Source organism: Dysidea avara, chromosome 7 (genome assembly GCF_963678975.1).
Source record: "Dysidea avara chromosome 7, odDysAvar1.4, whole genome shotgun sequence".
In the NCBI taxonomy this organism is placed as follows: domain Eukaryota; kingdom Metazoa; phylum Porifera; class Demospongiae; order Dictyoceratida; family Dysideidae; genus Dysidea; species Dysidea avara.
In genome coordinates this window covers 36254745-36280629 of record NC_089278.1, presented here as the reverse complement: position 1 = coordinate 36280629, position 25885 = coordinate 36254745, and the positions used below count along the sequence as shown (strand labels likewise).

Here is a 25885-nt window from a genome sequence, read left to right as displayed (position 1 = left end):
ATTAAAATAGAGGCATGCCTCAAGAGCTAGATTAAAAGTCCACAAGTTCCAAGTTCAATTATATAGTTAGCCCTGCAATTTTTTACACTTAGAAACGATTGTCTGCAAGAAGTGAGTAGCTACGTATTATTGTGGCTCCACGTATGTATTATCAAGTGGGTGTGGCTCCACTACGTATTATCAAGTGGGTGTGGCTCCACTACGTATTATCAAGAGGGTGTGGCTCCACGTACATATTATCAAGTGGATGTGGCTCCAAATACGTATTATCAAGTGGGTGTGGCTCCACATCAGTCTACATGCAGCTACAGCAATTAAGAATTTCCAGAAGTTAGTTACCATTTCAAGTAGCAACACGGGTCTGGTGATGCTATGCATGCCCACAGAGAAACCCGATACAAATCCTATAAGCAGGCATGGCTCCACATATCCCACACAGACGGCAAAGCATGGTGGGTGTCGTTCCATGTAAGTTTGTTGAGTGCTTACAACTGCATTTCCACCAATACAATCAAGCTTGTTAACTTATAGTCACATGTGATCTCATCCGGGTCAGACCCAGATATTCAGTGAAGTGGATAAGATCCACTTGAACCGGACAAAATGTTACCCAAATGACCTGGATAATCTGGATGACCCGACCCACTTACAACGCTGGTTATGACATGATCTCAACCCTTAAACCCGCACATTATTTTAAGCAATATGTGATTACACAAAACCATTTAAAATGGCTTGTCTAGCCAGACTAGCCTAATTCTATTAGCCTAAAGCTATATACCAACAGAAAGTTTATTCATTGGGCTACTTGAGGAAGTCTAAATAACCACTGTAACAACACAGGCTTACTTGTTATGGAGCGATGGAAAACGGTGGCTCGATTCTCTGTTATTTCTCAATACTCGTGATGCCAGCCATATTAACAATTAATTAAATTACGTGAGCTATATATAATGTAACTTGCCATTGAATGGGGAATCGCCTCGTGTTTGTTTCACACAAATCTGATGAAGTAGGAAGGAGATATTAACCATTTTCTAAGGTATGTAAGGGGTTTGTGTGCTTATTTTGTGTAACAATAGTTTCAGGGTGAGTTTTGGCCCCATGCTTTTGTGCTAGGGTAAACCCCTAGGTAGCATTTTAATCCTTGTTTAATTGCCAACAAAATGGTGCTCATTATGTAGCCATAGGAAGAATGATTCATTAGTTACAGTGCTTTGTTTAAAGAAATGCGTCAACACTGATTTATTGGCGTGTGTGGGTTTAAGGGTTAAACCTGTCAAGATAGGATGAATCATATATGATGTCATCTAAGGATACCTCCTATGATCTCATCTTGATACTAAAAGTGTTTTGTTTACAGCTATGCTAAAGTAGGGGATTGTCCCACATAGTTAATATTCCAACAGTTGTACACATTGTACAGCACACTGATCATTAAGAGTTTTATCATATGAAGGTACTGTTATTATAATACATTCCCCACACAGTGTTGCCATGACAGTATTAGTATCCCACCTTCTACTGTGTCATCTTCCTCATCACTTCCTGCTTCTGCTATCATCTTGTGAATTTTTTGTCGTACTTCCTGTAAAATAATAACAATGCAAAATATGGGAGTACTGTAATCTGGGAGGGTGAATGTGTCTAATGTAATGTCTAGTGATATATTTAAGTTATAGTCAACAAGGAGTTAGACAGTAAATGGAAACAGGTACATGCCAAACCAAAGACACTAACTCTGAATTACCTGACTAAATTGTGTGATCCCCATCTTCTTATGTTCAACAAAATATTTCACCACCTTGCAACTGTCAGCTCTCCTCAATGAAAAACTTCCCTTCACTGCACTCAACAGCGGTGTTTCTCCTCCCTGTAGATGGTAAACAAAGTGAATACTGTACATGTAGCTGGACATCACATAATGTGTCTATCAGTGACTTGTTTGGTGAGGATTATAGATTGACAGATCAAGAAATTTACCAAACCACAATCATACCAAATAAGACCATACAATATAATAAGCCAGCACCTAATTGATAGTTCACCAACACTTGATCTAGACACCAACCAAATATACTGGCATAATTCTTACAATAACAGGTGCCTACAACTACAATGTTAGCATAATGGGTAGAATAATGATGTTAAACTGCAAATCATTGTCTGTGAAAATTATTATTCATGTAGAAATTTAATGACATCATGCAGTACATTGTATTTAGCAATTTTTAAATTATTACCCTTTTGATTTTAATAAGAGCAATAATGTTTCTCCATTATTTTTTTACCTAACATGTTATGCTTCAGTGCTACAAAGTCTACCTATTATGATCACAATTTGTCATCTTTATGTCATTAGTTTACATAATGTCAAAAGTAAAAAAGTATACATTTGTTGTCAATGGGACTAAACACCAGAGATTACCACATTTACTTGGTTAAACACTACAGCATTTATTGCCTTACTTCAAAAAATCCATGTGGCAACTATTCAAACTTGACCACTACTCGAGGCTTGAAAACAATATTATGTGGCTACTATTGAAGATGCGGCATTTGCAGCACAACAAAATGATTCCCAGTCATTGTAGCAGGCTGAATGAAAGTGAAAATTACTGAGTAATTATGTAAAGCCCAAATGCCTGTCACAATTGTGCAACTTTAGCACTTGTATGGCTTGGTGGACTGCCAAAATATTACAAGGTGTAACTTGAATTTGTTGCAGCGGGCAGAAGTGCTCTGCCTAATATAAACACACGAGCCGTCAGGCCCAAAGGCAAGTGCGTTTACACAGGCAGAGCACAAGTGCACATTGTATAATTGTTATGTGCCACTCACCTAATAGGTGAGGAGAGTCTCATTAGACAGCTGAAACTCTTATAAAGACCAGGTTTCTAACATGGATTGTGGGTGAAATAGCCGAACATTGCAGTGACGTTCCCTCTACAGTACCACAGCCACCTGAGATGTTGAAAGCTAGTACGCTATGGGCATATCAATAACGTACATTTGCTGTTCAATTCTCATCATGTTGTGCTCAGCATACGTGATCACTCAATTGCCCATAGTGACTCTCTCCAGCGAAAAAAGCAGCTAATAGACGGTTTAAGTAAACAAAACCTAACTACTAAACAATACTAGTTTAATTCTTACTATCCATACTGGCTAAACTCGAATCTTGACAAAAACTGGTTGCTACAATTGAACATAATGGTGAGTATTATTTAGAATATAACAGTTTTATTGAGTCAATCATTGCCAGAGTGGACTATGGTTTTATCTAGGTTCAGATGGCAACAGACTAGTAAGGTGTATAAGTACATTTTTATGTATGTAGACTAGAGTTGTGGCTACCGTGTTGACTGTTTCAATCGCCACTGGCTGCTTGATAAACATTAAACATATATATGGCCCACAATCGACTTTTACATGTCAGGCTATAAAAGAATTAAAGTGATCTATGAGGTGTCTTTCCACCTATTAGGTGAGGTGTCGTAGTGGTCTAGCACTTGTGCAATGCTGCACAAAACCGCAGCCAGTGCATTATACGTTATAACATACTCGCTGCAGTATGAAACAGTGCTATATACAAATTATGGCACTGGCGGCACCTTTGAACTGCCCACGCAGAGTGGTACACGTTATAATATGACACCTCATTAATGTCACATGTGTATCATGTGTGGCCAGTGTGGGGTAATGATGAGATGTTCTATTGTCATGCATAACAAAAAGTTATGATCTTGTCCACATCGCGGCTATGACTGTACAATAGTGGGTGATTATCAAACTGTAGTGTAGTGATTGATTAGGTTCATACATTAGAGATATGAGCAGTGTAAAGTACTTGTTGTACTGTTACAAAATGTTGATTTTCACCATGTACATTAGTTAATGTTACATGTTCTGATGTCACTTAACTGAACCCAGTCTGCACAACACTTGTTGTCATAACTACAATACATTAACACATGTACAATTACCGTATTGTTTTGAATTAAGGCCTGGGCGTTTATTTCTTTCAAGCAACTTTTTACCCTGGCTCCTAAACGAGACCGGCGACTATATGAGATCGGTGTTTATATACCTGATCAGCATTCATGAGTCAACTTCATACCTTGATGTTGTACTCTCCTGGACTCTCCTTGATGTTTTCCTTAGCATATTTCACAGATTCAAGTTTAAAAGGAACTCTATAAAACATTCTTCACTTCATCATTTATACCACCGCCCGGAATTGTTAAAAATAGTGACTGCACTAGACGTTTGAGATCCGGCGTATATTCAAGACCCGGCATTTATTTCTGTTATGATGCTGTATACCCCTGGTGACTAAACGGGACCAGGTGTTTATATGAGACTGGCCGTAATTCAAGGCAATACGGTATATAATGTTACATCATCACTTAATGTAGTGTATCTTGTGACACCATTAAGTTGGATCATACCCCATCACAATATTAAATGTGAACTCTTGGTACAATGTTATAAGTACTAAGAGAAATTATTATTAATTGTGTGCACACTTCACTACAGCCATAAACACTACTCAACCATGTTACTACAGGTATACAGGAACTGTGTAGCTACACTGGACCACTATCAGCTACAAGATGATTGTTAAGGAAGGTGAGGGTAAACTATATAATACAGTGGAACCTCAGTTATCTGGACACCACTTATCCAGATTCTCAGTTAACCAAATTATGGAAATGACTGCTCTATTAGAGTAGTGACTGTTCTATTAGGGTAGTTGAAAGTACTGATATTTTTAAAAAATTGATTATGCTATTTTAATGTTATTTATACCAGTTTCAGAGATACAGACTTTTCAGACTTATGGACCACCTCTGGTTCCAAGGGGTTCGGATAACTGCAGTTCCACTGTAGTGTGTTCCATGTGTAAATCATTAAATATGTGGACCTTTTAATGTGTACCACAATAACACAGATCATACACAACTTGTTATCCACTATTATTACAACTCATAACATCAACAACTACCTATACAACACATCTACCTGGTTAGGTCAAACTACACTACCATATAGTGGATAATATTTTGGTGGGACTATACTTGTAAATTTAGTCAGTCACATATAACACTCATCAAAATTGTGTCATGTGTACACATATTATGACGGGTAGGTAAAAACAGTGGACCCAAGGACTAAGGACCTGGGGACCAACTCTTCTTGGATTTTGTACACTTCACACTATTCTATACTTGTACTAGGAACTTCTGCAAGTAGTCCTGTATGGCCAATCCACTTTTTCCCCGTCACGGTGATTTCACACGATGTTAAACCAATTAGAAATCGTAAGTGCCTCTGAAAAAATGTGAAACTGACTGCATTTATAGCCTGCTGTACAATGAGCATACTAGTCAATGAGCATACTAGTCAATGAGTATACTAGTCAATGAGCATACTAGTCAATGAGTATACTAGTCAATGAGTATACTAGTCAATGAGTATACTAGTCAATGAGTATACTAGTCAATGAGCATACTAGTCAATGAGTATACTAGTCAATGAGTATACTAGTCAATGAGTATACTAGTCAATGAGTATACTAGTCAATGAGCATACTAGTCAATGAGTATACTAGTCAATGAGTAGACTAGGCTATTGTGTCGACTCACTACTAAAATTTAGAAACATTGTACAAATGCACAACGATTAATGAAGTCTGGTTGAATGCTGAGCTGCTGGACTGAAACTTGCTTAGCTAGTAATTGCTATTTCTCTTTTCACCGAGGCACTTATAATTACTAATTGGTTTAAACATCATGTGAGACACTGTGACGGGGAAAAGTGGATTGGTCATGCAAGACTACTTGCAAAGGTACCTAGTACAATTATAGAATATTGTGAAGGGTATAAAATTCCAAAAAGTTGGGTCCACTGGTCCTCGGGTCCTCTGTTTTTACCTACCCTAATATGACATGTACCCATACCAGTGATTTGTGTCACTAAAATGTGATAAAGAATACTTCACATTGTTACACTACAATAAACATTTCTCATTGTATGGTTAACATGTATGACTCACTTTGTTCATTGCATGAATACTGGCTCCATGGTCTGTGATGTATTTCACAGCTGAAAGAGACCCATTATATGCCGCCGTGTGTAAGGGCGTATAACCATCCTAAAAGTCAAACAAAACATGATTATTACAATTTCACAATGTCAATAGTAAATGTACTGTGTACAGGACATTTTGTGTACGTACCATGTATATGTCTCGATAAGATTAAAATTATTACTGGAGAAATTTACCATTACTGTTACAAGTTAGAACATGGTGTGCATAGTGTGGTTTGATATTGGGGAGATAATGAAGTCTTTAAAATCCACTAATAGACCTGCTAACAGGTAACTGAAATGGTTAGAGACTTTCCAAACAATTCACATATTCACACTTCCAACATGTTCACTGTATACTATTAAGCAAATTGAACACCTAGTCAACAAAGTTCATATTTGTATGTACATTTCAAAAATCTAATTTAGTGACTATATGCATGAACCATGTTCTACAGTAAGTTGGTGCACTCAGACCTTAGTAGTAGCATCACTAATATCCTCATATTTGGTCTCTACCCTATACTTGTGAGGTTGGTATTAACAAGTTGATGTTGTGCTACGTCCATGCAATTAATACTATCCCATTTTAACTAAATAGGTAATTAATTAGCCAGGTATATAATTTAGTTTATATTCATGCTATAGTTGTAATTAATTCAACTAGATAATTAGAATTATAAATACGGTAATTTAGCATATTTCTTAATCCATGAATTATTTTGTAATTCAATAATTACATTACTATGCACTGCTAAGGAAATGTAACTATAACAAACCACTTTAAACCTCAAATTACGCACTTCTCATTTTGTTTTATAGTGTGTCTATCGTGTTTTCTCATGCAAATTGTTTAGAGAAAGCCTTGAAGCTGCCCTTCATTTTTGTTTGCGTAAATATGGGTAACACCCCCTTCAACCCGAAGGATACGCTACCTCTGGTAACCTAAGAGGCCTTCAGTGTTGTTTTTAAAGTTGTTAAACATCTATAAAACCGAAAGGGAAGACCGTTTAAGAAGTATATAAAGAGTCGCCATATCCATATTTCAGACCGCCGAGAAGAACCACCTCAGATTATGTGTGTGGAGGTTTACTACAGACTTAATTTAGCTTTCAATCCTTACATGCTGACTGCTTTTTATCATTTAATGTTTTTGCTCACGTGGGTGCATATGGACAAACAAACATAGATAGGTACACACACGGTTTTACAAAACAATTTCAGTAAACCACCCACAGCCGGCCAAAGGCCAGCTGTGGGCACACGGCTGGCCTTTGGCCGGCTTTTCAACATTAGCGAAACTTTATTGTCCAATTACAACACTAGGACACATACCAGCACAACTGTGATTATTACTGTAATTAACTGACACTATGGAAACTTGACTGTATATTAATTATACCACGTACAGGGGGTGTATAGTCAATGGGATCAAATTACATTATGATTTTTAACATGTACCTTTATACACAAAGGTTGTTGGAAATAATTAGTAATTAATTCCAGCAACCTTTGTAAATATTTGGTGACAGAACAGTTTTTCTCAAACTATTCATCTATTATTGTAAGTAATGTACCACCATAAGTCAAGCAGTTTCCACTTCTCTATGGTACGTGCCATCAAAATACGTAAATTTATTGATGTTGATTACTATCTTCTGATCATGTTTGATGGGCAGTAAGTTGAGTGAAACATGCAATTTTGTGATAAAAAATGGCACAGAATAGTATAGGACTTAAGTTAGGAAAAACTGTGAGACTTTTAAGATATTCTACCATGTCACAAAGGAAGTGTCACTATCAACACTAGGAAATATGGATTATTGAATACTTGACTGGGCAGCACTACTACTTGTGCATGGCTTAATGTGTCACTGTGTGACAGGTGCACGACGAATGGTCCTTTATGCTAAATGTCAATATTGACAGTCGAACTTCAAACATGACATTTAAACATGTTATTGTTGGTTGTACTATCCTAACATACCACAAGGATGTAGTGCCTACACCTCACAACACTGTATATAGTAACTATGTGTGTATGGTCCAAACTGTATATTATATCCACAAGCTTACACTACATGACCCACTGTACAAAGTACCAGTTCTATAACATAACCTACTGTACTACTGTACACCACTGTATGTAACCACAAAGTTTAGTATATTTCTACACTATTAGTGTATGTACCCCTAGTGGTAAGGAAAATGTTTCAACAACTATAACAGTAAACACCAATTGATGTGTGTATACAGATCAGTTGATAATAGTATATGTATAGTGGAACACATAGTGGTGACACATAGTGGAACACCGATGTATACTCACTTTGTCTTCACAGTTTATCTTTGCTCCTTTCTCACGTAGATACTGGACAACTGGCACATGACCATGGGTTGCCGCATAATAAATAGGAGTCTGTCCATTCTGTAAGAACACACATCACATGTTTTAATAATATAATAAGTAACTCATTATCATGTTACTGTAAAATTAAAATGTTTGAAGATTCAAAGTTGTTGTTTTCATGGTTATGCTAATTAATTGCTACAAAATCCCCCCTCAAAACCAGTAAGCCAAATGTCCTGCTTACAAAAAATCCTCACCTAAAACTTTGATAAAATTTTGAGATTAATAAAAATTCTACTTTACATTTCACCGTACAGCATAACAGTCATATACCATATATGGTATTTAGTACTCATCATAATTTATTAAGGATTCAACACATAAAGCATTAGACTTGTTATTATTGAGGATAACAGAAATTGTCATACATAAACAGTACAAATCATGAAAACAGTGAAAATTTCTCCCTTGAAATTTCTAGTTGTATAGTAGCTAATACTTCACTGGTGGTAGTTGTATTATTGCTAGACAATTGACATGTTTTAGGTTGACTGGTATATATGCTGTATGACTTGTTTGTTGGTGAGTAATAAATACTGACTAATGCAGAGCTTATGATACGAATTCTCTGTTGTCCTGCCACAATGTCCTGGCAAACCAGAATTGTAGTTGCCTAAATGGACTGGACATGTGGAAGATGAATGCCCAATATGCCACTATAGTATAGCACATGAACATTATAGTGGTAAGATGTCACATGCCTTACTGCAGCTGTTATGTGGTTACAGTACACCAGAGGTTGACAATGGTATATACATTTGTGGTCATAAGAATGTATACTATCTCCTAGCAACCAAGTGACTGTTATTGTTGATAGCATGCCAGCTCAGCCATTAGGCTCCCTCCTTGTGCTTTGATGGGACACTGTGTCTGGACAAATTGTATTATGGTCAGACATCTATGCAATTTGACTGGATTTTGTCCAGGTCCGGATGTTATCCAGTGTCTGGATGTTATCCAGTGTCCGGATGTTATCCAGTGTCCGGATGTTATCATAAGCTCTGCTAATGTAGCATTCAACAAGTTGCTGCGAAACACTTATTGAAATATTTAGAATTTTCTACTAAGTGACTGGGATAAGTAGAATTCTAGGAAAATCAGAACAGGATGGGAACATAAAGCAGGATCAACAAATTGAAAAGCGTGATAAAGGTCATCATGTCAATATACAGGTAGCACAATGCTTCTTGCAGTATTTTAAAATTCTTTCACTAAAATACTCTAATAGATCATTCACCTGCTAAAACAATGTAATCAAGAATGTTTTGTTATCTATTCCACCAGGGACCTGCACTGAAACCCTGTGAATTGATGGACTATAGCTGGCATAGTATATTGACTAGCTAAGTCATCAATACTAAATGTTAGCTTCTCCTTTGAAACTAAAAGATTCAACTCTTGCAGCTGCCACATACTATCATGTGCATTTTATTTTGAGGTTGCAGGTAGAGGATTCTCCCTTATCTGAACCTCAGTTATCTGAACACCTCAATTATCTGAATGCCAAAAGTGACTGTTCTATTAGAGTATTTTGTCATTAATGTGCACTCTATTAGAGTAAATGACTGTTAGTAACTGAATGAAGCTCCTGTATATACAGTGGAACCTCAATTATCCGAACACCGATTAACCAAACTCTCCATTATTTGAACAACAAATCGACTGCTCAATTAGGATATTTTGTCAACAAGTGTATGTTTTATTAGAGCAGTTGAGCAAAGCTCTGTATATAAGTGTATGGATGTTCGATTTTACGTAATATTCAATCATATTAACACTATTTCCCCCCAATTAGTTCAGATCATTGAGGTTCCACTGTAAATCAACACGCTTCAGTTATACAATTTCACTTATCTGAACGCTATAGGAACAAAGATGTTCAGATAATTTCCCACTGTCAGTTAGCTTTGTAAACTTCCTCATGCTTAATGATTCAATTTTTTACAAGTTTTTATAGTTTCAAGGAAGGAGCAGTATTGATGCCATAGTTAGTCTATATACTATGCCAGCTATGGTCTATCACAAGTTCACAGGCTTTCACTGGTGCAATAGTTAACAAATACTTTTGACTGCTCTATTAGAGTATTTTAATACAAGTGACTGTTCTATTAGAGTGTATCACTCATCATAGCGGATGGATCCAAAACTGCTGCAAAGAAGTATTTTTCTGTAAAATTCCGCCTGTACATTAATATAATTACTTTTATAAGGAATTTTCTGTTGGTCTTTCTCATTCCCATTTTCCTACCTACCCCATCAATGATATTGTGAAGCCATTAAAAAGCAAATGATGTAATAACAATAAAGTAGTATACAACACTTTCTAAAACTCTTTAACCCTTAAACCCACAGAAAACTTTTAGGAATGCATATTTACACAATATGGGCATACATGGCAACACTAGGTGGGGTAACTTAATTCTTACAGCCTACAAATACACATAGATTAAAAGTGTATTTAATGGGCTACTTGGAGAAGGTTAAACGAACACTGTAACTACAATGGCTTACTTGTTATGAAGCAGTGAACAGTGATGAGTCGCGTCTCTGTGTTTCTAAATTCTTGCCACATGTTTAAGTTCGATTGTGGGTTTACCCATGTGAGTCATATATGGCCTGATATAAAATTTCCCAACGAACTGAATGGAAGTTGTTGCAAAGTGATAGGATAAACTACCATCAAGTTATCAACCATTTTATAAAGGTATGTAAAGGGTTCGTGAGTTTCCTTACCAAAAAGTTATTTTCACGGCTAGTTTTGGCCTCATCATTTAGCGTTAGGGTAATACCCTAGGTATCATTTTAATCCACAAGTAGAATGACATAAATTGCATATCCATAGAATGGACACTTTGAAAGTTACAGTGCTTTGTGCAAAGCATGCGTATTTATTAAGTTTAAATACAGTTTTCTGGATTATGTGGGTTTAAGGGTTAACCTTGTGCTGTGGAAAAGTAAAAGGGTAATAAAATAACAGTGTGTAATTAAAATTCTATTTATGTATTTCACCCAGGTGGTTGGCTATAGCATAACAGTGTCATAAAAAGCATAAACAATGTGCTACATAGCAACCACCTTCAAGTGGCCTGTTTAATCACCTGTCACAATGTGAACAGCTGAAAAAACACTTCAGGTTACAGTTAACTTGGATAATTATTAATCAGCAAGCCTGTATCCCTCATCTCAATTCTTGCTATTGTAAAGTTCTGGTAATGTAACTATTTCACGGGCTGTGAAATCATAGAAGATCTCAAACAGCTTTCATCACCATATTGTCCCTTTAAACACATTTTATTACAATGACTGCTAGTAGCTTGTAAAAATTTAATTTTCCTTTCACTTGTATTAATTCAAGCCAAAACCTGTTGAGGCTCCTGTTAAAGGAGGTTCTTAGCTACATCCTACAACAAAAGGAGACTGGATGAATCATTCTATACTACATGTACAGTAACTAATGATGTGTGACCATCACGGCAAAACCTCAACTTGTTTGCACAAGCATGCACTTTAAGAAAAACGAAATTTTAAAAGAACAAAAAGAAAAACGTACACAAGTTTTAATCAGGCCATTACTCAGAGAAAGAAGAGTCAAACTATACAACATCTCATTCATCTGCTCATGGAGAGTTCGAAAATCTTTGTTTCGTTTCTGTAGCTCCAATGGCATGCATGTCACATGTGTTTGTTTATGATGATGCTGCGGAGATGTAAACAAAATCGTTGTCACTTCTTCAACTAAACTGCCTTCATACTTGTATGCGTAAGTGACTACAGGGCTAACACTATACCTTGGTTAATAGGGTGAACATTTTAAGCCAAATTCCAACATTGTAGACTAATGCTGATGGAAGTTATGGCTATGAATGTAAGTGTCTGTAGTTTATTTTCAGTATAGTCACTGTACAAATCAATCTCTTTGCTCTTCCTACCGTCTAGCGCTATAATTCCAAAACTTCTCACTACACTTTGGTGATCCATTCCTTGGGCACTGTAGATAATGTGAGAAAATAAAAATATATGGAAGTTGTGTGAACAAGTCTGATTTTTGCTGAGACGGTCACATATTTGAAATACAATATTACATTACTATATTTCATCAATACCACAGATATAAAATCCTTATAAAAACTTTAAGTAGAACATCAATTATGCAAGATTTTAGCATCCAACTATGTAGCACCCATTTAAGTTTGAGCAATCTATTTGCTAAGGAAATGTGGACTCTGACAAAAATCACTACATTATTAAAAAGATAAGCTGTACATACACAAAATGTAATTGTAGTTTGTCCTTTTAATCCAAACCACAAAATTAGTTTGGACTACTGAAACACAATACAGGCACATACAGACTAATGGAAGATATGTAATATAACATTCATTGTTAAAGATCGATCATAACAATAGTCTATAATGTGGGAATAACAGTGTCCACTGTATTAACATGGGTACATACACATATGAATACAACAAGTACAATATTCACTTGTGAAATACCAACATACTTCATCAGTGCTGTTTATGTCAAGACCTAATCCTACTGCTGTGGTGACAATATCCAGGTTACCACCAAGACATGCGTCGTGTAGCAGATTACGTCCAAGCTGTAAACAACACAAGTTATGTTACTTATCATCACCTAACATGTGATTACCATGAGTGTTAAAATTAAACATTATACATTGTGTCAAACAATAATTTATTGTTGAGAGGAAAGCTGTGAAATGAGAAACCATTTAAAAGTCACAAAGTGTAGATGGTATCCATTTGGTGGCCATGAAATGACTACAATGATTGTATTGTTTATAGTCATTTACACTATTACAATCATTATCTGCTGGAACTTTTTAATATCACAAGTGCAAGGATTTATTTTTTAAGTTTGATTAGAGATCATAGAAATAAAAATTTGTGAAACATGGAAGGTCACCTACCAGGCCCGTACCCAGGGGGGTTCAGTCGAACCTCATAGTTTAAACTGGAAATTTTATTTTTACTGTAAAACGATCTTTTCAACTATAATCTGTGTTCTAGCATTCATTACACGCATTCCATGGGCTTCTACCAGCTGAAATGCGTGTGGCTTTCAAGTATTAACCATAGTGCTTTGAGGTTATCTGTGTACATAGAAACCACTTTAATGAAGCATGAATACAGACAGTGGTTTTCTCTCTATCGCTAAGGCTTCTATTATTCTACTTACAGTATCTTAATAAGGCTATCCATCGAGCCATCCTTGACCATACTGCACTGAGAGCTACTATTAATGCTATTTCAATTAATTCCAATTGTAATTTGTTAAATAGTTTCTATTAAGAGCCCGGAATAGCAATGATAAGCACAGACTTGATGGACACTGTGACTGATAGACTGTTAACTATAGCAACAACTATAACACAAGTAAGCCTGGCTTGTTGCATCTAATGATATGAATTCTAAAGTGTCAAGTGTGTGAGTCTGTCAGTTGTTTTCATATTAACCTTATTGTGGTTATCATCCATGTTTGGACAATGGTGAAATGTAAGGTTTAGCTTATAACTGAAATGAATGACCCTGAGCAGTCTTAGAAATGCTGGAGTGTACATCCATTACTTTAATCTCTTGTTTGTATTAGTGTGCGATGGCCCATGTTGGCCGGCTCTGGAAAAATTGGGTTGGGTGGGCCATCCATGCATGGTTGGTGGTAGGTAGTGTGTGAAGCACACTCAGCATGCATAGTATGCTCCTGATAGGGGGGTCTGGGGGCATGCCCACAAGGAAATTTTTTAAAGAAATGCCATCTAGAAGCAAATTTATCCTAATTTCAGTTGGGCATAGTTATCCAATATTACAATCAATAATTTGTTCATTAACAGCTGCATTCAATCTAAGCTTATTGGCCACTTGCTAGATGAATAATGACCACAGTACTGATACTGTAACAGTGGTGTGGCCTAAATTGTACCACATAGACAATAAGGCACCCACAAATATTTTGATGCATACTCTTGCCAAGACTTTTCCGTAATACTCCGTGGTTGAGAGATTGGCAGACTTGTAGCACAGTATCTAAGTTCTCTAACCTATTTCATGCAGTACAGACTAGTGCTTAGTATAGTTTTTGGTAAGTTCAAGTGTAAGTTTTACTAAAAAAAAGCAGCAGACTTGGCACTCGTAAGTGTATGGCTTCTCGTACTGTCAGTCTGCTAGATGCTAGTCAAGTTTACTGTAGTTGGGAAAATGTTGGGTGGGCCATGGCCTACTTGGCCCCCCCTCCAGAGCCGGCCTTGTCAGTCAACACAATGATATGTGAGAAGTTTATTTAATCAGTGCATGCATTTCTGCATTTAAGCAATTTGAGGCTATTCTCAGGACATTGAATATTAAACCTTTTTCAGCGTCTGGGGACACAGACCCCTGCATCTGGGATTGCCTACCACTTCAATTTAGAACCCCTTTTTGAAATTCCTGCGTACGGGCCTGCCTGCACCTGAAGATATATACTAGTGACCATGTATAAACTCTAACATCTAATTTTACCTTGTAATTGTTTGTTTACTTTTTGTATCACAATTACAGTAGGACTGGTGATCAACTCATACATACCACATCAAAAGAAGAATGGCTCCATAAAATTTATGTTTGAATGCATACCCCAACTATCAAATACTGAAAACTGTAGTTGCCCTACACTTCGTTTTTAGCTATGTTCAGCCTGTTACACAGCGTTACAAATGAAGAACATAACAAGCAGTGCCTCTGAAATCAATTTGAAAATACAGACAATTTCCGTTACAAATGTAATAGCTAGTTAGCAGAGGAAAGCCAAAGTGTGCTACCATGAATTGCAAACTTAGCATTATCAGCAAAAAGAAATGGGACACAAAGGAGGACAAAGGTAAGTCCATGATGCATACATTGTACGTACTGTGGTGTGCCAAAAGGCACCTGTCAGGCTGAAGCGACACTTAACAGTGAAAAAGTAAAGCCTTAGCCATCAGTAAAATACACTTGTCTGAAGGCATTAGCCAGGCAGCTAGCCATGAAATTTCTGTGAAATGTTTTTGTTGAATTACATAACAACTTCTTGAAAGTGTTTTTGGCTACTTTGAAGATACTTTTAGGCTTGATTCTACCTAACCAATACTGGCAAGAGGCATTGTGACATTGGTTTCTGGTCAATATTTTGTGTAAGAAAGTTAATACACCACACTACTCTACTGTATGATATAACCAACCCTGGCTGAACATAACCAAAGTAAACATATTATTCCAGTTCCTGTATAACACACACTTGTCTGTCATGTGACCACACCAGATCCATGACTGAACAACACACTACTTTGTGTCTTGACTGAGTCAATGAATATGTGCCCCAGCAATCAATTAATGAGGTGCTTATTTTCAGGTACGTATGTTCCACCTTATATGAACAGCACGAGAAACACCTCTACAATTAGTATACTCACTAAGGAAATAGATTTATTGTTTTACATAAACTGCAATACATCATTGATTAATTGTAATTTTGGATTTCATAAATTTATCATAACTTTTGTAGTTCTTCAATATGTTCCTACGCACTGCTAAGGAAGCGCTTGCTAAACAAACCGCATTTAACACACATTACACACAGAAGTATCTTCCAAACTGTTTTATAGTTTGACTATTGTGTTTTACCCACAAATTCTCTCGACGAAGCCTCAAAGGTGCTCTTCATTTTCTCTTGTAAGGACACGCACCCTTTCAACTCGAAGAAATAAGCTATTCCTGGTAGTCCACAAGGCCTGTACTGCTGTTTTTCAGTTGTTAAATGTCTGTAAAACCTGAAGGGAAGTTCACAAAGTCTGAGTGAAGTAGCTACACCAGTATCACACTGGTGAGTAGAAACCACTTCAGAGTACAATTTACCTGTGTGGAAGCTTATTACACTTAATTTTACTTCTTATGTGCAAGCTGCTTTTATCATTTAACGATTTTGCTCACGTGGGTGCATACGGACAAACATAGATAGATGGAGATAGGTAGATAAGTACACACACACTTTTATGAAAACAATTGAAACCAGTAAACCATACACGTGCCCACAGCTGGCTGAAAGCCGGCGTGGGTGCACATCTGGTTTAAAAAGCCAAACCTCCATGATCCCTATTATACAGTACCTATCATACTCTATGATAACTGTACTTATTACAGTCAGTGAGAGAATTTAAACCTGTTGTACATACACACCACAACATTTAAATAGAAACTGTGTACAACACACAATCAGTGTGTTGTATGGAGTGTTCTGATGAAACAATAATAAAATAAACTGATGGGTCATTATTAAGTATACAATGTACTATTGGGTTATAGCAATAATCATATGTATGAAATTCCAAAAAGTTGGGTCCCCTGGTCCTCAGGTCCTCTGTTTTTACCTACCCTAATATGACATGTATCCATACCAGTGATTTGTGTCACTAAAATGTGATAAAGAATACTTCACATTGTTACACTACAATAAACATTTCTCATTGGATGGTTAACACTTATGACTCACTTCGTTCACTGCATGAATATTGGCTCCATGGTCTGTGATGTATTTCACAGCTGCAAGATGCCCCCAAGATGCTGCCTTGTGTAAGGGTGTATCACCATTCTAAAAGTCAAACAAAACATGATTATTACAATTTCACAATGTCAATAGTAAATGTACTGTGTACAGGACATTTTGTGTACGTACCATGTATATGTCTCAATAAGATTAAAATTATTACTGGAGAAATTTACCATTACTGTTACAAGTTAGAACATAGTGTGCATAGTGTGGTTTGATATTGGGGAGATAATGAAGTCTTTAAATAAAATCCACTAATAGACCTGCTAACAGGTAACTGAAATGGTTAGAGACTTTCCAAACAATTCACATATTCACACTTCCAACATGTTCACTGTATACTATTAAGCAAATTTAACACCTAGTCAACAAAGTTCATATTTGTATGTACATTTCAAAAATATAATTTAGTGACTATATGCATGAACCATGTTCTACAGTAAGTTGGTGCACTCAGACCTTAGTAGTAGCATCACTAATATCCTCATGTTTGGTCTCTACCCTATACTTGTGATGTTGGTATTAACAAGTTGATGTTGTGCTACGTCCATGCAATTAATACTATCCCATTTTAACTAAATAGGTAATTAATCAGCCAGGTATATAATTTAGTTTATATTCATGCTATAGTTATAATTAATTCAATTAGATAATTAGAATTGTAAATACTGTAATTTAGCATATTTCTTAATCCATGAAATATTTTGTAATTCAATAATTACATTACTATACACTGCTAAGGAAATGTAACTATAACAAACCACTTTAAACCTCAAATTACGCACTTCTCATTTGTTTTATAGTGTGTCTATCGTGTTTTCTCATGCAAATTGTTTAGAGAAAGCCTTGAGGCTGCCCTTCATTTTTGTTCGCGTAAATATGGGTAACCCCCCTTCAACCCAAAGGATACGCTACCTCTGGTAACCTAAGAGGTCTTCAGTGTTGTTTTTAAAGTTGTTAAACGTCTATAAAACCGAAAGGGAAGACCATTTAAGAAGTATATGAAGAGTCGCCATATCCATATTTCAGACCGCCGAGAAGAACCACCTCAAATTATGTGTGTGGAAGTTTACTACAGACTTAATTTAGCTTTCAATCCTTACATGCTGACTGCTTTTTATCATTTTTAATGTTTTTGCTCACGTGGGTGCATATGGACAAACAAACATAGGTAGGTACACACACGGTTTTACGAAAACAATTTCAGTAAACCGCCCACAGCCGGCCTTCGGCCAGCTGTGGGCACACGCCTGGTTTAAAAACAGCACTATTAGGAAGTGTCAGTGAAATATACAAACAAAAACACGGAATATGAAAATTACGATCAGTACATTAGATACTTAATATTCAGAAGTCCCAACTATAGTATATCTGTACACTTTTCAACATTAGCAAAACTTTATTGTCCAATTAGAACACTAGGACACATACCAGCACAACTGTGATCATCACTGTGATTAACAGACACTGGAAACTTGACTATATATTAATTATACCATGTATAGTCAATGTGATCAAATTACATTATGATTTTTAACATGTACCTTTATACACAAAGGTTGTTGGAAATAATTAGTAATTAATTCCAGCAACCTTTGTACATATTTGGTGACAGAACAGTTTTTCTCAAACTATTCATCTTTTAAATCCTAACAAAGTCTTTCAACGTGTTGTACAGTAACAAAGCACATCAGTCCTTTTGAGCAAGGGAACATGTAGTGTAAGGAACTGTAAGTAGCGTACCACCATAAGTCGAGCAATTTCCACTTCTCTATGGTACGTGCCATCAATACGTAAATTTATTGATGTTGATTACTATCTTCTGACCATGTTTGATGGGCAGTAAGTTGAGTGAAACATGCAATTTTGTGATAAAAAATGGCACAGAATAGTATAGGACCTAAGTTAGGAAAAACTGTGAGACTTTTAAGATATTCTACCATGTCACAAAGGAAGTGTCACTATCAACACTAGGAAATATGGATTATTGAACACTTGACTGGACAGCACTACTACTTGTGCATGATGGCTTAATGTGTCACTGTGCGACAGGTGCACGACGAATGGTCCTTTATGCTAAATGTCAATGTTGGCAGTCGAACTTCAAACATGACATTTAAACATGTTATTGTTGGTTGTATTATCCTAACATACCACAAGGATGTAGTGCCTACACCTCACAACACTGTATATAGTAACTATGTGTGTATGGTCCAAACTGTATATTATATCCACAAGCTTACACTACATGACCCACTGTACAAAGTACCAGTTCTATAACATAACCTACTGTACAACTGTACACCACTGTATGTAACCACAAAGTTTAGTATATTTCTACAGTATTAGTGTATGTACCCCTAGTGGTAAGGAAAATGTTTCAACAACTATAACAGTAAACACCAATTGATGTGTGTATACAGATCAGTTGATAATAGTATATGTATAGTGGAACACATAGTGGTGACACATAGTGGAACACCAATGTATACTCACTTTGTCTTCACAGTTTATCTTTGCTCCTTTCTCACGTAGATACTGGACAACTGGCACATGACCATTGGCTGCCGCATAATAAATAGGAGTCCGTCCATCCTGTAAGAACACACATCACATGTTTTAATAATATAATAAGTAACTCATTATCATGTTACTGTAAAATTAAAAATTTTGACGATTCAAAGTTTTGTTGTTTTCATGGTTATGCTAATTAATTGCTACAAAATTCCCCCTCAAACCCAGTAAGCCAAATGTCCTACTTACAAAAAATCCTCACCTAAAACTTTGATAAAATTTTGAGATTCAATAAAATTCTACTTTACATTTCATCGTACAGCATAACAGTCATATACCATATATGGTATTTAGTGCTCATCATAATTTATTAAGGATTCAACACATAAAGCATTAGACTTGTTATTATTGAGGATAACAGAAATTGTCATACATTAACAGTACAAATCATGAAAACAGTGAAAATTTCTCCCTTGAAATTTCTAGTTGTATAGTAGCTAATATTATTGCTAGACAATTGACATGTTTTAGGTTGACTGGTATATATACTGTATGACTTGTTTGTTGGTGAGTGATAAATACTGACTAATGCAGAGCTTATGATACCAATTCTCTGTTGTCCTGCCACAATGTCCTGGCAAACCAGAATTGCAGTTGCCTAAATCGACTGGACATGTGGAAGATGAATGCCCAATATGCCACTATAGTATAGCACATGAACATTATAGTGGTAAGATGTCACATGCCTTACTGCAGCTGTTATGTGGTTACAGTACACCAGAGGTTGGCAATGGTATATACATTTGTGGTCATAAGAATGTATACTATCTCCTAGTAACCAAGTGACTGTTATTGTTGATAGCATGCCAGCTCAGCCCTTAGGCTCCCTCCTTGTGCTTTGATGGGACACTGTGTCTGGACAAATTGTATTATGGTCAGACATCTATGCAATTTGACCGGATTTTGTCCAGGTCCGGATATTATCCAGTGTCCGGATGTTATCATAAGCTCTGCTAATGTAGCATTCGACAAGTTGCTGCGAAACACTTATTGAAATATTTAGAATTTTCTACTGAGTGACTGGGATAAGTAGAAGTCTAGGAAAATCAGAACAGGATGGGAACATAAAGCAGGATCAACAAATTGAAAAGCCTGATAAAGGTCATCATGTCAATATACAGGTAGCACAATGCTTCTTGCAGTATTTTAAAATTCTTTCACTAAAATACTCTAATAGATCATTCACCTGCAGTCAAGAATGTTTTGTTATCTATTCCACCAGGGACCTGCACTGAAACCCTGTGAATTGATGGACTATAGCTGGCATAGTATATTGACTAGCTAAGTCATCAATACTGAATGTTAGCTTCTCCTTTGAAACTAAAAGATTCAACTCTTGCAGCTGCCACATACTATCATGTGAGTTTGATTTTGAGGTTGCAGGTAGAGGATTCTCCCTTATCTGAACCTCAGTTATCTGAACACCTCAATTATCTGAATGCCAAAAGTGACTGTTCTATTAGAGTATTTTGTCATTAATGTGCACTCTATTAGAGTAAATGACTGTTAGTAACTGAATGAAGCTCCTGTATATGCAGTGGAACCTCAATTATCCGAACACCGATTAACCAAACTCTCGATTATTTGAACATCAAATCGACTGCTCAATTAGGATATTTTGTCAACAAGTGTATGTTTTATTAGAGCAGTTGAACAAAGCTCTGTATATAAATGTATGGATGTTTGATTTTACGTAATATTCAATCATATGAACACTATTTTCCCCAATTAGTTCAGATGATTGAGGTCCCACTGTAAATCAACGTGCTTCAGTTATACAATTTCACTTATCTGAACGTTATAGGAACAAAGATGTTCAGATAACTTCCCACTGTCAGTTAACATTGTAAACTTCCTCATGCTTAATGATTCAATTTTTTACAAGTATTTATAGTTTCAAGGAAGGAGCAGTATTGATGCCATAGTTAGTCTATATACTATGCCAGCTACGGTCTACCACAAGTTCACAGGCTTTCACTGGTGCAATAGTTAACAAATACTTTTGACTGCTCTATTAGAGTATTTTAATACAAGTGACTGTTCTATTAGAGTGTATCACTCATTATAGCGGATGGATCCAAAACTGCTGCAAAGAAGTATTTTACTGTAAAATTCCGCCTGTACATTAATATAATTACTTTTATAAGGAATTTTCTGTTGGTCTTTCTCATTCCCATTTTCCTACCTACCCCATCAATGATATTGTTTTTGTGGTGAAGCCATTAAAAAGCAAATGATGTAATAACAATAAAGTAGTATACAACACTTTCTAAAACTCTTTAACCCTTAAACCCACAGAAAACATTTCGGAATGCATATTTACACAATATGGGTATCCATGGCGACTCTAGGTGGGGTAACTTAATTCTTACAGCCTACAAATACACATAGATTAAAAGTGTATTTAATGGGCTACTTGGAGAAGGTTCAACGAACACTGTAACTACAGTGGCTTACTTGTTATGAAGCAGTGAACAGTGATGAGTCGCGTCTCTGTGTTTCTAAATTCTTGCCACATGTTTAAGTTCGATTGTGGGTTTACCCATGTGAGTCATATATGGCCTGATATAAAATTTCACAACAAACTGAATGGAAGTTGTTGCAAAGCAATAGGATAAACTATCATCAAGTTATCAACCATTTTATAAAGGTATGTAAAGGGTTCGTGTGTTTCCTTACCAAAAAGTTATTTTCATGGCTAGTTTTGGCCTCATCATTTAGCGTTAGGGTAATACTCTAGGTATCATTTTAATCCACAAGTAGAATGACATAAATTGCATGTCCATAGAATGGACACTTTGAAAGTTACAGTGCTTTGTGCAAAGCATGCGTATTTATTAAGTTTAAATCCAGTTTTCTGGATTATGCGGGTTTAAGGGTAAACCTTGTGCTGTGGAGAAGTAAAAGGGTAACAAAATAACAGTGTGTAATTAAACTTCTATTTATGTATTTCACCCAGGTGGTTGGCTATAGCATAACAGTGTCATAAAAAGCATAAACAATGTGCTACATAGCAACCACCTTGAAGTGGCCTGTTTAATCACCTGTCACAATGTGAACAGCTGAAAAAACACTTCAGGTTACAGTTAACTTGGATAATCATTAATCAGCAAGCCTGTATCCCTCATCTCAATTCTTGCTATTGTAAAGTTCTGGTAATGTAACTATTTCACGAGCTGTGAAATCATAGAAAATCTCAAACAGCTTTCATCACCACATTGTCCCTATAAATACATTTTATTACAATGACTGCTAGTAGTTGTAAAAATTTAATTTTCCTTTCACTTGTATTAATTCAAACCAAAACCTGTTGAGGCTCCTGTTAAAGGAGGTTCTTAGCTACATCCTACAACAAAAGGAGACTGGATGAATTATTCTATACTACATGTACAGTAACTAATGATGTGTGACCATCACAGCAAAACCTCAACTTGTTTGCACAAGCATGCACTTTAAGAAAAACGAAATTTTAAAAAGGACAAAAAGAAAAACGTACACAACTTTTTATCAGGCCATTACTCAGAGAAAGAAGAGTCAAACTATACAACATCTCATTCATCTGCTCATGGAGAGTTCGAAAATCTTTGTTTCGTTTCTGTAGCTCCAATGGCATGCATGTCACATGTGTTTGTTTATGATGATGCTGCGGAGATGTAAACAAAATCGTTGTCACTTCTTCAACTAAACTATCTTCATACTTGTATGCGTAAGTGACTACAGGGCTAACACTATACCTTGGTTAATAGGGTGAACATTTTAAGCCAAATTCCAACATTGTAGACTAATGCTGATGGAAGTTATGGCTATGAATGTAAGTGTCTGTAGTTTATTTTCAGTATAGTCACTGTACAAATCAATCTCTTTGCTCTTCCTACCGTCTAGCACTATAATTCCAAAACTACTCACCACACTTTGGTGATCCATTCCTTGGGAACTGTAGATAATGTGAGAAAATAAAAATATATGGAAGTTGTGTGAACAATCTGATTTTTGCTGAGACGGTCACATATTTGAAATACAATAATACATTACTATATTTCATCAATACCACAGATATAAAATCCTTATAAAAACTTTAAGTAGAACATCAATTATGCAAGATTTTACCATCCAACTATGTAGCACCCATTTAAGTTTGAGCAATCCATTTGCTAAGGAAATGTGGACTCTGATAAAAATCACTACATTATTAAAATGATAAGCTGTACAACAGCTACAGTACACAAAATGTAATTGTAGTTTGTCCTTTTAATCCAAACCACAAAATTAGTTTGGACTACTGAAACACAATACAGGCACATACAGACTAATGGAAGATATGTAATATAACATTCATTGTTAAAGATTGATCATCACAATAGTCTATAATGTGGGAATAACAGTGTCCACTGTATTAACATGGGTACATACACATATGAATACAACAAGTACAATATTCTCTTGTGAAATACCAACATACTTTATCAGCGGTGTTGATGTCAAGACCAAATCCTACTGCTGTGGTGACAATATCCAAGTTACCACCCATACATGCCCAGTGTAGCAGATTACGTCCATACTGTAAACAACACAAATTATGTTACTTATCATCACTTAACATGTGATTACCATGAGTGTTACAATTAAACATTATACATTGTGTCAAACAAGAATTTATTGCTGAGAGGAAAGTTGTGAAATAAGAAACCATTTAAAAGTCACAAAGTGTAGATGGTATCCATTTGGTGGCCATGAAATGACTACAATGATTGTATTGTTTATAGTCATTTACACTATTACAATCATTATCTGCTGGAACTTTTCAATATCACAATACAAGGATTTATTTTTTAAGTTTGATTAGGGATCATAGAAATAAAAATTTGTGAAACAAGGAAGGTCACCTACCAGGCCCGTTCGATCGAACCCCATATTTTAAACTGGAAATTTTATATTTACTGTAAAACGATCTTTTCAACTATAATCTGTGTTCTAGCATTCATTACACGCATTCCATGGGCTTCTACCAGCTGAAATGTGTGTGGCTTTCAGGTATTAACCATAGTGCTTCGAGGTTATCTGTGTACATAGAAACCACTTTAATGATGCATGAATACAGACAGTGGTTTTCTCTCTATCGCTAAGGCTTCTATTATTTTACTTACAGTATCTTAATAAGGCTATCCATCCAGCCATCCTTGACCATACTGCACTGAGAGCTACTATTAATGCTATTTCAATTAATTCCAATTGTAATTTGTTAAATAGTTTCTACTAAGAGCCCGGAATAGCAATGATAAGCACAGACTTGATGGACACTGTGACTGATAGACTGTTAACTATAGCAACAACTATAACACAAGTAAGCCTGGCTTGTTGCATCTAATGATATGAATTCTAAAGTGTCAAGTGTGTGAGTCTGTCAGTTGTTTTCATATTAACCTTATTGTGGTTATCATCCATGTTTGGACAATGGTGAAATGTAAGGTTTAGCTTATAACTGAAATGAATGACCCTGAGCAGTCTTAGAAATGCTGGAGTGTACATGCATTACAACCATATTTTAATCTCTTGTTTGTATTAGTGTGCGATGGCCCATGTTGGCCGGCTCTGGCAAAATTGGGTTGGGTGGGCCATGCATGCATGGTTGGTGGTAGGTAGTGTGTGAAGCACACTCAGCATGCATAGTATGCTCCTGATAGGGGGGTCTGGGGGCATGCTCTCCAAGGACATTTTTTTAAGAAATGCCATCTAGAAGCAAATTTATCCTAATTTCAGTTGGGCATAGTTATCCAATATTACAATCAATAATTTGTTCATTAACAGCTGCATTCAATCTAAGCTTATTGGCCACTTGCTAGATGAATAATGACCACAGTACTGATACTGTAACAGTGGCATGGCCTAAATTGTACCACATAGACAATAAGGCACCCACAAATATTTTGATGCATACTCTTGCCAAGACTTTTCCGTAATACTCCGTGTTTGAGAGACTGGCAGACTTGTAGCACAGTATCTAAGTTCTCTAACCTATTTCATGCAGTACAGACTAGTGCTTAGTATAGTTTTTGGTAAGTTCAAGTGTAAGTTTTACTAAAAAAGCAGCAGACTTGGCACTCGTAAGTGTATGGCTTCTCGTACTGTCAGTCTGCTACATGCTAGTCAAGTTTACTGTAGTTGGGAAAATGTTGGGTGGGCCATGGCCTAGTTGGCCCCCCCTCCAGAGCCGGCCTTGTGTCAACACAA

At 36.2% G+C, this 25885-nt stretch overlaps 1 protein-coding gene across 1 annotated transcript; it reads right to left on the bottom strand.

Annotated features, from left to right (window-relative positions):
• Positions 1 to 1394: 1394 nt before the first annotated feature.
• On the bottom strand, positions 1395 to 25099 carry LOC136261210 (serine/threonine-protein phosphatase 6 regulatory ankyrin repeat subunit B-like). Its single transcript, XM_066055184.1, has 10 exons — positions 25079 to 25099; positions 24117 to 24215; positions 19580 to 19678; positions 17027 to 17125; positions 13008 to 13106; positions 8423 to 8521; positions 6059 to 6157; positions 1751 to 1873; positions 1519 to 1588; positions 1395 to 1462 (listed from the first exon to the last, which is right to left on the bottom strand). The coding sequence occupies exons 1-10, from the start codon at positions 25097 to 25099 to the stop codon at positions 1395 to 1397; spliced, it is 876 nt and encodes a 291-aa protein (XP_065911256.1).
• Between the last annotated feature and the right edge of the window lie 786 nt (positions 25100 to 25885).